The 16800-nt window shown below is 39.7% G+C and overlaps 2 protein-coding genes across 2 annotated transcripts; one reads left to right on the top strand and one right to left on the bottom strand.

The window, feature by feature from the left end:
* The first annotated feature begins 6460 nt into the window (after positions 1 to 6460).
* LOC118804200 (mucin-5AC-like) lies at positions 6461 to 12359 on the top strand. The gene is made up of 6 exons (XM_036564758.1): positions 6461 to 6901; positions 7802 to 8083; positions 8980 to 9261; positions 10165 to 10446; positions 10899 to 11252; positions 11980 to 12359. Exons 1-6 carry the CDS (start codon positions 6733 to 6735, stop codon positions 12357 to 12359), a joined length of 1749 nt encoding a protein of 582 aa, XP_036420651.1. The 5' UTR covers positions 6461 to 6732.
* A 652-nt stretch (positions 12360 to 13011) lies between these two features.
* On the bottom strand, positions 13012 to 16353 carry LOC118804211 (serine-aspartate repeat-containing protein I-like). The gene is made up of 2 exons (XM_036564775.1): positions 16182 to 16353; positions 13012 to 16103 (listed from the first exon to the last, which is right to left on the bottom strand). Exon 2 carries the CDS (start codon positions 15550 to 15552, stop codon positions 13198 to 13200), a length of 2355 nt encoding a protein of 784 aa, XP_036420668.1. The 5' UTR covers positions 15553 to 16103; positions 16182 to 16353; the 3' UTR covers positions 13012 to 13197.
* Between the last annotated feature and the right edge of the window lie 447 nt (positions 16354 to 16800).

The following is a 16800-nucleotide window of genomic DNA, read 5'->3' as shown; positions in this document are numbered from 1 at the left end:
TTTTTTGTTTGTTTATTTGGACCTCTTTCATTTAAATCTTAATGCTGACGTGAACATCCAGGTGATGATATTTCGATGTGGGCTATTTAATGAGCTCATATTTTATATGTAGCTTGAACATTATGTACGGCTTGTATCTTTTTCTTCTATAATTCTGTGAATAAATTCGATTGAATTTGCTGCTTTAAGATCACATTCTGCTCTTTTGTCACACATAAACACACATAGAAGCTGATGTGTCTCTGAAGCTCCGTCCTCCCAGCTAAATGAATTGCTACATACCGCTGACTGCTTCCTGGTTCCTTTTAAGTAACTTTTTTCACATGTGAGCTGGAAAGATAAACCCTGTCTGCTTGTTTTCTTGCCCTCCCCATTTCTTCTTGGGGGTATGGAGAATCCTAGATGGCATTCCGAGAGCTGTTTGTTACTGTATTAGCTCAAGTAAGGTTTGTTGAATGAGCCTTTGAAGGGTTGAGTACATGTAAACTTCAGTAGGCAAACCTACCCAGAAATCATTGCCACAGTCTGTAACTTGCTTTTTGAAATATCAATCTGGTTGTTCTAATGCAGACTCTTCCTGTACTTCCTTGTTTTCTGCCACTTAAATATTTGTGGCTGCCTACTGAACAAGAGGCTTTCTTATGTTTGTGATTAGTTGGTTATGCTTCTGAAAGTCTGAATTTTTTACTATTTCTTAAAAATTCTTGAAGACAAAAAAGGAGAAATGTTGTACAAATATCAAGTACAAATATAAAAAAAATCTTATTTTTATTTGAGTAAAATTTCAACCAAGGTATCTCTGCTTTCCCTCCAATACTTTGTCAATTGCTGCTTAGTAAACTAAATTTTTGTTATTGTTAAAAACAGTTGTTTATGGCAGGCTCTGTGGAGCTTTTAAATAGAGTCAAAACTCACAGGTTCATAGCTTGTACACTGAGGTTGGGGTTCAAATCCCTGCTTGGGCAGCACTGCTAGTATGTTCGCCTGTCTCCTGCTGCTTGTTTAACTGCCTTGGGAAAAACATACATTTGGTTTCCTCGGAAAAATGATTACACAATCTTTCTTCATAAGTGTATTTAAAATATGCTTAAGGTTTAATTCACATCCAGGTTACCCTTTTGTCTGTTGAGCCTTTCAGACATCATATCTCATCCAGTTAAATGAAAGAACTGGTGTGACAGTGAGGCCAAATGGAGGAAATACTTGTTTTACACATTTACAGTTCTGATATAAGAGAATATACAGCTATTTCTGCTATTTAGCTCCTTAAAAGAAGTCCTTCAGTTGCCCCAATGTCAGGGGTCAACAAGGTAAGAATTCTACTATGCTGGCAGGAGCAAGGTAGTAAAAGAGTGGTGCCAAGAGTGTAAATGCAGAGTTTACTAGTTACTAGCCTAATCAAGTGCTGACTGTATTTCCTTGATCAAGCCAACTTACAATTCGACCATTCGCCACCAACTGTGACTTTAGGGAAGTTCACTTGGTCATCTTGCATGACCACAGTGCAACAGGAATTCTGTTACCCTACAAGACTTTGTAAGCATCTTCAGGAAGAGAACATTCTCATGCACATCTTGCTCATCTAGCCAAGATTAAGCACCACGTTTTAGAGTCGTCTTTTTAGAGTCAAGATCAACAGTCCAGCAATTGGTAGACATGATTAGGCTGTGAGGTTTTTGTAGGTGGAACAAGCAGGAGTTAAATCTGAGTGTATAAATCTGGTAGTTGGTGATATGCAGTTCAGGATAGGTTGTGTCCAGTGTTAGCATTTTAATACTGCTGGTACAGTACACACTTTAATCATCAACTCTCACCTGTTCTTCTAGATTGATGGAGGTATCCAGTTTAAGAAGATCTGATACCTTTTACTCATTTCAGTCGGTTTTGCCTTATGTCCTATTTGCTTGTTCATTTTTTTCATGTCTTGCTGGTATGGGATGAAACTATGCCTTGTCATCACCTATAATTCATGTGCAACTATTTTTTCCCTCTGTAATGCAATTGTAAGTATGAATATGCCTGTTTGTGAGTATTATTCAAGAGCAAGTGTGGCACTGTTTAATGTTTTACCAGAAAGTGAGCCTGTTTAGCTCTTCTGTAGGACAGTAGTTGATGCATCTTTATGGATAGTTTATGGACCAGTGGATAGTAAATAGCTCTCATGGCACGCTTGCTTCCCATTTTATTGATCTGTTTTCTTATATTTCATAACATTGCATTTTAAACTAATGCTAATATTTAGTGACACTGAAATGAATAGGAACAATTCACTATTGATCTATTTCTTTGTATATTATAAGTAAATCTGATAATAATCATAAATGATGTACCTGTTTGATGGGCACCTTACTTCTTTGATTCATACTGTTTTATTTTGTAGGTAGTTATATTTTCTTATTTATTTATAATTAGATTCTGAAGAGCAAAACAGATTGCATTACTTTTAAAATATGTCTCAACTAGCTTAAAAAACAGCTTCTCATACTGTCAAACCTAAATCATTCAAAACGACTTGGAATAAAATCTTGTTAGGTCAATGTACATTAAAGTTCAGCTTTTAATTTAATATTTATGACAGCGACAATATGCACCACTTTCAAAAAATACAGTGCCCTCTCTTTATTCAAAATTTCTGCATAATTAGACCTTCAAGGCAAACAAGTCATACAGAGTGGTTTAATGCGAAATGCATCATTCTAGATAAGCTTACCGCCTTAGAATTATTCACAGTGGTGGTGATAGGAACCAGACGTCTATGCCTCTACAAGCTTCCTCACAGAAAGTTATTACATGAAATGGTTATGAATGTACTGCCACACACACACACACACACACACATTCCTCCACTCTCCACTATTTGATGGTTGGATGCTATTTATACATAAGCTGATCTAAACAGACTTGTGGGCTTATCTTATATATTCAACCTTTCTTGACAGTCCCTAGAATTATTCATAGCATGTTAAATTGATATCATTTCGTTTTACAGGGAATCCAAGATCATAAAAATGGATCCCCTGATAGTCCTAGGAATTCTAATAGGTAAGAAGACTCCTATTAGTCACTAATTAGCCACTTTTCATTCTGTCAGTTCATAAGAACCGATATAAAAGCAGAGAACCATACAAACACAAGCAAATAATACTTTTTTCCATATTTTCCAGGACTACTGGGGACGGCTTCTGATTCAGATCAAACAGAGATCACTGGTAATGAGAAAGACTGTCAATCTAAATATTTGATTATCACTGAAAATGTTGGTTGAATGGTTGTTTGTTTTCTCCTCTCATACATAGATTCATCTCAGAACTCCTCCTCAACAAAAACCAGCAGTGCAAGCTGGATCCAAAGAAATGTACTGGCGTTAAAAAATGTAATTAAAAATTTAATTACGACACACAAAATATCTTCCTGAAATGTAACTAGAATCTCAATCTTTCTGATCTTTTCTTACAGAACTCTGCAGCGAAAGCTTGGCCTGTCGCCAGCCGAACAGACGTCGAAGTTTTCAGGTAATAAAAAGATTTTACGTATAGAGGTTGCTTAGGTAATAAACAGACCCAACAGGATGACATCTTTTTGTGACTGAAGACTAAAATGTATATTTAGCTGCGGCATTTCTCAAAATTTACAGCAATATTTTTTAGCATGTTTTTTTAAGATTATGAATATGATATTTATTTGTTTTAAAAGTAGTCTAGTTCATTTTAATTTTCTGTCAAAACAAGCAGGAAACTAAGTGTACCTTTGAGAGCCAAGAACTTGCAAAGTAACAGATTCAAGACTTCAAAAATGTAACACCTTTTTAAAGTTTTAAAAAAGAGTATTTTTTTAAAACGCTGTACATCACTGCTAAATAAACATGTTCTCTAAATAAACTTAGGAATATTCAGGAAATTTGAGGAAATCCATTATAATAAAGTACTTAGAGCATTAAGTAGTGCTGTGACTCTGAACTAATATGAAACCAGCAGATAATAAGCTTTGCAACAGTCAACACAGTGCAAAAATATCCAGCATCTACATTACTTCAAAAGGCTCTGTCACAGCACACAGAGAAGGCAACTGCTCGCAATAGACATGAAAGAGTGTTCAAATGGAGGTGCAGATACACACTCATGTTGGAACTGACAAAATCCTGATAGTTATGGCCAGCTTATCTTAGATATCAGAAGCGTGGGCAGAGAAGCTGAGACTACGACTTCCCGGTAGGTAACAGAAGCTGTACAATTCATGTTAATATACACATTTACATGTTTAGTGAGGAAATAATGTGGTGAGTGGACAAACGTGTGAGTTCTGGAGGGTGTGAATGATCATGTCTGCTAGTTTTTCAACTTGCAAAAAAAAAATAAAAAAATTTGCCATTCCTTTGACAACAGATTATAACCTTGCCTCATATTTTTAATCTTAACTTGACTGGGGCATTAAATGTATTTCGGTAAATACCAAATATATTTCATTCTTTATTTACTTATATTTCAGGAAAGGATCAGAAGTCATTTCCAGGAGGTACTGGTATCCATTTATTGTCTTAGGTATGCCTTTTCATTCTTAGTGAACTGAAGTGGTTAAATGAGGCCTATACAATTGACCCACTAGAAACACACTTTGACAGTGTATTTGGTACAGGTACCTTAATAACTTCACCTACTAGTCATTTTAACAAGTGCATTTTAGGGATTCACCCATATGGGAATTGTGGGCCAATGCCATTATTCGATATTTTGCTTGTACAGATCTGCCATTGCCAATTTATAAACATTTATAAAATGTTGAAATTGCGATTGAAAAACATTTAATCATAATAATGTGAAAAAAAGATTAATTCCCACAAGAGGAGAGTTACAGTAGTTCAGATGACTAAAGAGGGAAGCATGTACAAGAGATACAGCAGCAGATTGAGAGAGGAATGGTTGAATTTTGGTTATACTGCACAAAAGTTCCAACAATAGAGCTGCCATGGGCCTTGAATGAGAGCGTTCGGTCGAGGATGACACAGATTTCCAACCAGTGGGGAAAAAGAGACTACTATTTCATCAATGGAGAGAGTTACAAAGCCAGTTTTATTGAGAGCTGATTCAGAACCAATGAGGAAGAGTGCAGTATTGTCACTATTTAACATGAGGAAGGTATGGTTCCTCTCTGATAAACACGTTTCCAAGTGTCTGAGTGCTTTTCAAATGGATTTGGTCCTAAGTTAAATTTATAAGTCATCCGCATAAGTCCAGTTTAAAAGGATGTATGATCTGTAGGGTTACAAATGCAGTAACCGGAATATAATTCAGATATTTTAGCACAGTAGACCAGTGTTACCTAAACTTTCTGCTGTTCCCATAGTACAATAAATACCAATCTAAAAAAATCATTCAAATCTGTCCATTGCTGATATCAGTGTGCATCCCTCATGCCCTTTGTAGGTTTACAACTACTGACTGTAGCCCATCTGTTCAGATGTACAATTTTTGATTGGTAAACTATTCTCAACCCTATTCTAAACTGTAAATAATGCAGTATATAACTAAAATTGCAGCTCTTGCGATTTGAAAACTGCTCTCTTTCAAATTGCCTTTCCAATAAAAAAAAGGATTAATCTTTCAGGCCAAGTTGATAAATTGTGCAATTCTGCTAAATTCTGCATAGAAACATCTTGGCTACAGTATAAAATCTTATCCACAGAGTAAATGTTTGAACGTATTCATTCTAAAATTTGTAGCATGACAACTAAGCAACTTTTTTCCCTCATATTCATTCAGAAGTGCGACAGGCTACAGCAACTACGCGTGCAGTTACCAATTCCACAACACCTACTGCCAGGCTGGCAGAAACAAGCACAATACAACGAACAGAAACCACCACACAGCAAACAACAGCAGAGAGTACCACTCGAATGACATCTGAGCAATCACCAGTCCAAACAGCTACACTGTCACCGGAAACATCTGTCTTAACTGAAACTACGAAGCTGACAGAGCTACCTTTGACAAAGATTACGTCTGTGATACCACCAACCACAGTGTCTACAACAGAAACAGGAACGACCTTGACAGCATCAACAGGTTTGGCAAACTAAGTGCTGCGTAAGGTAGATTATCTACCAAGCAAAGCTAAACAAGTAGAGTAATACAATGCAATACAATATAGAAGTACAATGCACAACCATGGGGATCAAGACCTTGTGGTAGTCGACGTCAAGGCAGAAGCAGGCTAGACTTGAGGCTGATGCCAGATTAAGTTTTTTCAAAATATTAAAAAAAGACAGAAAATATCCTTCAATTACAGTTCATTTTACATTCATTCTACATCATACTACAGCAATAAAAGACTATATGAGTTCATCACCCCATCTCTGAACTTTGTCCAACTCTCACTTTCTGATCCTTCATCTTGGTCCTCTTGATCTTAACAAGAATTAAGAAAATGAAGGAATCTTGTTCTTGCCTGGTCTTGAGAAAAAGCTTTGAATCCTCCTTACCCTGAGGCCATGACTACACAGAGTACAGATAATGTAATGAGTACTACAGTTCTGTAAATTTGTACTTTTAAAAAACAGCGAGGAGAAAACTATGTACTTGTGACAGCAGGCATAATCTAACAAACTTCTTTCCTTTTCCAACAGTTCAAACAACATCATCTACACAAGAACCTGAGACTCCAACAGCTCCTACAGTGCCATCTACTACAGCATCTTCAACAAGTGATGGAAATACATCTGCATCAGGATCAACATTTATGACAGCACCAACAGAATCAACTACTAATGCACCTGCACAAACAACCACCACAATGGAGTCTAGAACAGTTGATAGTGCATCTACAGTCACTGAGACAACAACAGAAACAGTGCCGGTTACAGTGTCACCAACAACACCTCAAACAGTACCTGTTTCATACAGCACAAGTAAGTAAAGTGATCATAAAAAGTGGTCCATCAATTTAGAAACAGGAAAACCTGTTGTCTTAAAACATCATACTTTTAGTCAACAGGTTTTCCGTTCTTTTGCTAAGTACAGGGAACGTGTCTAAATTATTGTCTGTGGTAAGTGACTGTATGCTACAGAGGTAGCAGAGAGAGATTAGGTTAAAAAAAAAGTCAAAAGTCCAAACAGCTACACTGTCATAGGAAACATCGGTCTTAACTGAAACTACAAAGCTGACACAGACACCTTTGGCAAAGATTACCTCTGTGATACCACCAACCACAGTGTCTACAACAACAAAAACAGGAACGACATCAACAGGTTTGGCAAACTAAGTGCTGCATAAGGTACATTATCTACCAAGCAAAGCAAAATCAGTTAGAGTAATACCTTGCAATACAATATAGAAGTACAATGCACAACCATGGGGATCAAGACCTTGTGGTAGTCGACGTCAAGGCAGAAGCAGGCTAGACTTGAGGCTGATGCCAGATTAAGTTTTTTCAAAATATTAAAAAAGACAGAAAATATCCTTCAATTACAGTTCATTTTACATTCATTCTACATCATACTACAGCAATAAAAGACTATATGAGTTCATCACCCCATCTCTGAACTTTGTCCAACTCTCACTTTCTGATCCTTCATCTCGGTCCTCTTGATCTTAACAAGAATTAAGAAAATGAAGGAATCTTGTTCTTGCCTGGTCTTGAGAAAAAGCTTTGAATCCTCCTTACCCTGAGGCCATGACTACACAGAGTACAGATAATGTAATGAGTACTACAGTTCTGTAAATTTGTACTTTTAAAAAACAGCGAGGAGAAAACTATGTACTTGTGACAGCAGGCATAATCTAACAAACTTCTTTCCTTTTCCAACAGTTCAAACAACATCATCTACACAAGAACCTGAGACTCCAACAGCTCCTACAGTGCCATCTACTACAGCATCTTCAACAAGTGATGGAAATACATCTGCATCAGGATCAACATTTATGACAGCACCAACAGAATCAACTACTAATGCACCTGCACAAACAACCACCACAATGGAGTCTAGAACAGTTGATAGTGCATCTACAGTCACTGAGACAACAACAGAAACAGTGCCGGTTACAGTGTCACCAACAACACCTCAAACAGTACCTGTTTCATACAGCACAAGTAAGTAAAGTGATCATAAAAAGTGGTCCATCAATTTAGAAACAGGAAAACCTGTTGTCTTAAAACATATTTTTAGTCAACAGGTTTTCCGTTCTTTTGCTAAGTACAGGGAACGTGTCTAAATTATTGTCTGTGGTAAGTGACTGTACACTACAGAGGTAGCAGAGAGAGATTAGGTTAGTCAGAAGTCCAAACAGCTACACTGTCATAGGAAACATCGGTCTTAACTGAAATTACAAAGCTGACACAGAAACCTTTGGCAAAGATTACCTCTGTGATACCACCAACCACAGTGTCTACAACAACAAAAACAGGAACGACCTTGACAGCATCAACAGGTTTGGCAAACTAAGTGCTGCATAAGGTACAGTATCTACCAAGCAAAGCAAAATCAGTTAGAGTAATACCTTGCAATACAATATAGAAGTACAATGCACAACCATGGGGAGCAAGACCTTGTGGTAGTCGACGTCAAGGCAGAAGCAGGCAAGACTTGAGGCTGATGCCAGATTGAGTTTTTTCAAAATATTAAAAAAGACAGAAAATATCCTTCAATTGCAGTTCATTTTACATTCATTCTACATCACACTACATCAATAAAAGACTATAAGTTCATCACCCCATCTCTGAACTTTGTCCAACTCTCACTTTCTGATCCTTCATCTCGGTCCTCTTGAACTTAACGAGAATTAAGAAAATGAAGGAATCTTGTGCTTGCCTGGTCTTGAGAAAAAGCTTTGAATCCTCCTTACCCTGAGGCCATGACTACACAGAGTACAGATAATGTAATGAGTACTACAGTTCTGTAAATTTGTACTTTTAAAAAACAGCGAGGAGAAAACTATGTACTTGTGACAGCAGGCATAATCTAACAAACTTCTTTCCTTTTCCAACAGTTCAAACAACATCATCTACACAAGAACCTGAGACTCCAACAGCTCCTACAGTGCCATCTACTACAGCATCTTCAACAAGTGATGGAAATACATCTGCATCAGGATCAACATTTATGACAGCACCAACAGAATCAACTACTAATGCACCTGCACAAACAACAACCACAATGGAGTCTAGAACAGTTGATAGTGCATCTACAGTCACTGAGACGACAACAGGAACAGTGCCGGTTACAGTGTCACCAACAACACCTCAAACAGTACCTGTTTCATACAGCACAAGTAAGTAAAGTGATCATAAAAAGTGGTCCATCAATTTAGAAACAGGAAAACCTGTTGTCTCAAAACATCATATTTTTAGTCAACAGGTTTTCCGTTCTTTTGCTAAGTACAGGGAACGTGTCTAAATTATTGTCGGTGGTAAGTGACTGTATGCTACAGAGGTAGCAGGGAGAGATTAGGTTTAAAAAAAAAAAGTCAAAAGTCCAAACAGCTACACTGTCATAGGAAACATTGGTCTTAACTGAAACTGCAAAGCTGACACAGACACCTTTGGCAAAGATTACCTCTGTGATACCACCAACCACAGTGTCTACAACAACAAAAACAGGAACGACATCAACAGGTTTGGCAAACTAAGTGCTGCATAAGGTACAGTATCTACCAAGCAAAGCAAAATCAGTTAGAGTAATACCTTGCAATACAATATAGAAGTACAATGCACAACCATGGGGATCAAGACCTTGTGGTAGTCGACGTCAAGGCAGAAGCAGGCAAGACTTGAGACTGATGCAAGATTAAGTTTTTTCAAAATATTAAAAAAGACAGAAAATATCCTTCAATTACAGTTCATTTTACATTCATTCTACATCATACTACAGCAATAAAAGACTATATGAGTTCATCACCCCATCTCTGAACTTTGTCCAACTCTCACTTTCTGATCCTTCATCTCGGTCCTCTTGATCTTAACAAGAATTAAGAAAATGAAGGAATCTTGTTCTTGCCTGGTCTTGAGAAAAAGCTTTGAATCCTCCTTACCCTGAGGCCATGACTACACAGAGTACAGATAATGTAATGAGTACTACAGTTCTGTAAATTTGTACTTTTAAAAAACAGCGAGGAGAAAACTATGTACTTGTGACAGCAGGCATAATCTAACAAACCTCTTTCCTTTTCCAACAGTTCAAACAACATCATCTACACAAGAACCTGAGACTCCAACAGCTCCTACAGTGCCATCTACTACAGCATCTTCAACAAGTGATGGAAATACATCTGCATCAGGATCAACATTTATGACAGCACCAACAGAATCAACTACTAATGCACCTGCACAAACAACAACCACAATGGAGTCTAGAACAGTTGATAGTGCATCTACAGTCACTGAGACGACAACAGGAACAGTGCCGGTTACAGTGTCACCAACAACACCTCAAACAGTACCTGTTTCATACAGCACAAGTAAGTAAAGTGATCATAAAAAGTGGTCCATCAACTTAGAAACAGGAAAACCTGTTGTCTCAAAACATCATATTTTTAGTCAACAGGTTTTCCGTTCTTTTGCTAAGTACAGGGAACGTGTCTAAATTATTGTCGGGGGTAAGTGACTGTACGCTACAGAGGTAGCAGAGAGAGATTAGGTTGAAAAAAATGTCAAAGTATTCCTTTACAAAACAATCTTTTGAAAGGTTCTTTAGGAAACCAAAGGTCCTTCCACTACATCACTCCAAAGAAGCCTTTTAAATGTTTAGTCAAGATATTCCACAGAGATTTTAACATTCAGATAAAGTTCTTCTCTATAAGCTGTAAATTTGTGAATATATAAGACTGTATATATATAATATATAAATATATAAAACTATGGCATTGCTGAACCATATAATTATGATAGAAAACTTTCTTTTCTATCACAGCACTTGAAACAATATCACCAACAAAGGGACCTAAAGCTTCCACAGCTACTACAGTGAGTGATACCACCTCATCTTCAAGTACAGAAACTCCTGCAACATCTACATCCGGATCAACAGCACCAACAACATTTATGACAACAACAGCAGGTCTGGAATCAACTACTTCTTTACCTGCACAAACAACAACTACAGTGGCGTCTACAACAGTTGAGAGTGCACCTACAGTCACTCAAACGACAACAGAAACATCATCAACAGAGTCAGCACAAACGTCTTCAACTTTAACAGTTACAGATACATCAGTTACAGTGTCTCCAGCAACACCTCAAACAGTACCTGTTATAGAGAGCACCGGTAAGTAGTCAAGTGATCATAAAAATAATGAATCAACTTAGTAATAGAACAGAATAGCTGTTGTTTCAAAACACATTGTCAACGTTATTGTCTGCGTTAAGTAACTGCATGCTACAGCTTTAAAAGAACCGCGTTGGGCTCCCGAGTGGCTCAACCGTCTTAGCGTTGGCCCTATCATCAGGAGATTGCGAGATCGATTCCTGGTGATGCTACAGCCATCCGTAGCCAGGAGTCCAAGAGAGCACAATTGGCCTCGCTCTCTCTGGGTGGGTAGGATGGCCCCTCCTTCTCCCCCAGCACTCAACGCGATGCTAGTCAGCACAGGTGTTTGTTAGCTGACGTAACAGATCTGGCGGTTGGCACTTTCCTCCGAGCGCGTTCGGCTGTCCAGTGACGTTGTGTGAGCGGCAGCTCGAAAAGAAGCGGTGGCGCTTCACAGGTCTCGGAGGAAGCCTGTGCTAGTCTTCGCCCTCCTAGCGTTGATAGTATCGTGTGACTGGGGGAGTCCTAACTAGCGGGTGGAATTGGAGACGACTAAATTGGGGAGATAATTGGGCAAAAATCCAAAAAAAAAAGAACCATGTTGGAAGCTATATTTTTAAGAGTGTTAGTATTTTAAAAAATTCTGCATAAACTGCACATTATGAATATGCTAGACAAAAAACGTTGGCATATTTAAACTATGACAGAAAACGTAAACTTGTTGACTTCTTTCCTATCACAACAGTTCAAACTACATTATCTACACGAGAACCTGAAACTCCAACAGCTACTACAGTGCCAGATACCACAGCATCTTCAACTAGTACTGAAACTACTGAGACATTTACATCACGATCAACATTTTTATCAAGGTCAACAGTAGGTTCAGAATCAACAACTGTTGGAGTAACCACAGAATCAACTACTGCTGCACCTGCAGAAACAACAACCACAATCGAGTCTAGAACAGATGAGAGGCCATCTACAGTTACTCAGACAACACCAGAAACATCAACAACAGAGTCAGCACCAACGCCTAAAACTTCAGCAGCTACAAATACATCAGTTACAGTGTCACCAACAACGACTCAAATAGTACCTGCTACAGATGGCACTGGTGAGTAGTGTACTGATCATAAAATATGGTCAGTCAACTTTGGTTTATAAGTGCTTAGCCCTGTAATGTACATAATAGACGTTGTTTTTTGGAGGTCAGCTAAATTAACAGGTTTTGAGCTTATAAAATAAGTAATTATGATAAAAAATACCAACAAATGTCTCTACAGACCAACTTTAATTTGTACCTTAAACAATCAGGACTTTAGAAAACAAACAAGATTTGTAGCTTCTTCTTCTTGATCTCTTTTAACTGAACAAATGCCAGACCTTTGTTAATTCCACTAGCAAAAAAGCCAGAAAAAAACATGCCAAGGATATATGTAGAATATATGCAGAATTGATACAGTATACTTACAAAACAGATACAGTAAGAATGTCTTTACTTTTTTAACAACTGTGTCATTCAAAGTGTAAGCAGTTTTATGATAATGAGATTAATGCATGGCACAACTACTTGCCAAGAGCAGCACCAGTACATTGTGTGTGCATCTGCCGTCCTGCATGCATTAAATAAAGCTATGCATTAGTTGCCACCTGTCACCCTGTTTGCCACCAAGTAGGTCTGGCGCTGCAGCCGGGGATGCTAGTAAGTAGGCATATGCACAAAGTGCAAAGCTGATTCAAATTTACTGCATGTTTTTTCTGTTTCTGTTCAAATCCTGACAACAGTTGCAACAACAAGCGATATTACGACTACTCCAGTAGAAACTACAACAGAAAGGACACTATCAACATCTACAATGGTAACCACACAATCCAGCGAAGCAACAACAGCAGCAGAAACTACCACAACTCCAGGTGTTTCAACACTGTCAGCTTCAACTGTTACAACTTCAGTATCAGCTCAGTCTTCATTGCCAACTACCACACCCCCAGGTACCGTCACAGCATCTACATCAACATCTTCTGTAGCACCAACACTCAAATCTACATTGCCAACTACCACACCCCCAACTACCGACACAGGGTCTACATCAACATCTTCTGTAGCACCGACAACACTCAAATCTACACTGCCAACTACCACACCCCCAACTACCGACACAGGGTCTACATCAACATCTTCTGTAGCACCGACAACACTCAAATCTACACTGCCAACTACCACACCCCCAACTACCGACACAGTGTCTACATCAACATCTTCTGTAGCACCAACACTCAAATCTACATTGCCAACTACCACACCCCCAACTACCGACACAGTGTCTACATCAACATCTTCTGTAGCACCAACACTCGAATCTACATTGCCAACTACCACACCCCCAACTACCGACACAGGGTCTACATCAACATCTTCTGTAGCACCGACAACACTCAAATCTACACTGCCAACTACCACACCCCCAACTACCGACACAGTGTCTACATCAACATCTTCTGTAGCACCAACACTCAAATCTACATTGCCAACTACCACACCCCCAACTACCGACACAGTGTCTACATCAACATCTTCTGTAGCACCAACACTCAAACCTACATTGCCAATTACTACTACACCCCCAACTGCCGACACAGGGTCTTCATCAACATCTGTAGCACCAACACTCGAATCTACACTGCCAACTACCACACTACCAACTACAGACACAGTGTCTTCAACATTTTCTGTAGCACCAACACTCGAATCTACACTGCCAACTACCACACCCCCAACTACCAACACAGGGTCTTCATCAACAACTTCTATAGCACCAACACTCGAATCTACATTGCCAACTACCACACCCCCAACTACCGACACAGGGTCTTCATCAACATCTTCTGTAGCACCAACACTCGAATCTACACTGCCAACTACCACACCCCCAACTACCAACACAGGGTCTTCATCAACAACTTCTATAGCACCAACACTCAAATCTACATTGCCAACTACCACACCCCCAACTACCGACACAGTGTCTTCATCAACATCTTCTGTAGCACCAACACTCGAATCTACACTGCCAACTACCACACTCCCAACTACCGACACAGCGTCTTCATCAACATCTTCTGTAGCACCAACACTCGAATCTACATTGCCAACTACCACACTCCCAACTACCGACACAGGGTCTTCATCAACATCTTCTGTAGCACCAATACTCATCTCTACATTGCCAACTACCACACCCCCAACTACCGACACAGGGTCTTCATCAACATCTTCTGTAGCACCAATACCCATATCTACATTGCCAACTACCACACCCCCAACTACCGACACAGGGTCTTCATCAACATCTTCTGTAGCACCAACACTCAAATCTACATTGCCAACTACCACACCCCCAACTACCGACACAGTGTCTTCATCAACATCTTCTGTAGCACCAGTACTCATATCTGCATTGCCAACTACCACACCCCAAACTACCGACACAGCGTCTTCATCAACATTTTCTGTAGCACCAACACTCAAATCTACATTGCCAACTACTACACCCCCAACTACCGACACAGGGTCTACATCAACATCTTCTGTAGCACCGATAACACTCAAATCTACACTGCCAACTACCACACCCCCAACTACCGACACAGGGTCTACATCAACATCTTCTGTAGCACCAACAACACTCAAATCTACACTGCCAACTACCACACCCCCAACTACCGACACAGTGTCTTCATCAACATCTTCTGTAGCACCAGTACTCATATCTGCATTGCCAACTACCACACCCCAAACTACCGACACAGCGTCTTCATCAACATCTTCTGTAGCACCAACACTCGAATCTACATTGCCAACTACCACACCCCCAACTACCGACACAGGGTCTTCATCAACATCTTCTGTAGCACCAACACTCGAATCTACACTGCCAACTACCACACCCCCAACTACCAACACAGGGTCTTCATCAACAACTTCTATAGCACCAACACTCAAATCTACATTGCCAACTACCACACCCCCAACTACCGACACAGTGTCTTCATCAACATCTTCTGTAGCACCAACACTCGAATCTACACTGCCAACTACCACACTCCCAACTACCGACACAGCGTCTTCATCAACATCTTCTGTAGCACCAATACTCATCTCTACATTGCCAACTACCACACCCCCAACTACCGACACAGGGTCTTCATCAACATCTTCTGTAGCACCAACACTCAAATCTACATTGCCAACTACCACACCCCCAACTACCGACACAGTGTCTTCATCAACATCTTCTGTAGCACCAGTACTCATATCTGCATTGCCAACTACCACACCCCAAACTACCGACACAGCGTCTTCATCAACATCTTCTGTAGCACCAACACTCAAATCTACATTGCCAACTACCACACCCCCAACTACCGACACAGGGTCTACATCAACATCTTCTGTAGCACCGATAACACTCAAATCTACACTGCCAACTACCACACCCCCAACTACCGACACAGGGTCTACATCAACATCTTCTGTAGCACCAACAACACTCAAATCTACACTGCCAACTACCACACCCCCAACTACCGACACAGTGTCTTCATCAACATCTTCTGTAGCACCGACAACACTCAAATCTACACTGCCAACTACCACACCCCCAACTACCGACACAGTGTCTTCATCAACATCTTCTGTAGCACCGACAACACTCAAATCTACACTGCCAACTACCACACCCCCAACTACCGACACAGTGTCTTCATCAACATCTTCTGTAGCACCGACAACACTCAAATCTACACTGCCAACTACCACACCCCCAACTACCGACACAGTGTCTACATCAACATCTTCTGTAGCACCAACACTCAAATCTACACTGCCAACTACCACACCCCCAACTACCGACACAGTGTCTACATCAACATCTTCTGTAGCACCAACACTGAAATCATCTTCTGTAGCACCGACACTCAAATCATCTTCTGTAGCACCGACACTCAAATCATCTTCTGTAGCACCGACAACATTCAAATCTACATTGCCAACTACCACACCTCCAACTACAGACACAGTGTCTACATCAACTACCAGGGTGCCAACAACAGTGACTCAAACATTAACTTCTACACAAGCAACAACAACAAAACCAAAAAGCACAGCTGACCCAGTGACCTCACAAACAACCCCAACAACTACACAGATCACCAGTGAGTAATAATTCGAGAAAAGAACAGTATCGGCTGCATGATGACATTTTGAATTTACATTTTTGTTTTTTCAGGACCACCAACTACAATGACTACAACGACTACAACAACCCCAACAACAACAACAGTAACACCTAAACCTGGTACAGCTATCTCAACAATATCTACCGCAGTGCAAACTTATCCTCCGACTCAACCTCCAACAGCAGAAGAAAAAGTGGTGATCCTCAAATTCAGTTTGGCTTTGGATTTCACGAGTGATCTGAAAAACCACTCATCACCTGCTTTCATATCCCTGGCCATTGAGATTGAGATTAAGGTAAAAAATTTTTATTCAGGAGCATGTAAC

Source organism: Colossoma macropomum, unplaced genomic scaffold, assembly GCF_904425465.1.
Source record: "Colossoma macropomum unplaced genomic scaffold, Colossoma_macropomum, whole genome shotgun sequence".
In the NCBI taxonomy this organism is placed as follows: Eukaryota; Metazoa; Chordata; class Actinopteri; order Characiformes; family Serrasalmidae; genus Colossoma; species Colossoma macropomum.
Note: the sequence above shows the minus strand (reverse complement) of the source record. Positions and strands in the feature narration are given on the sequence as shown.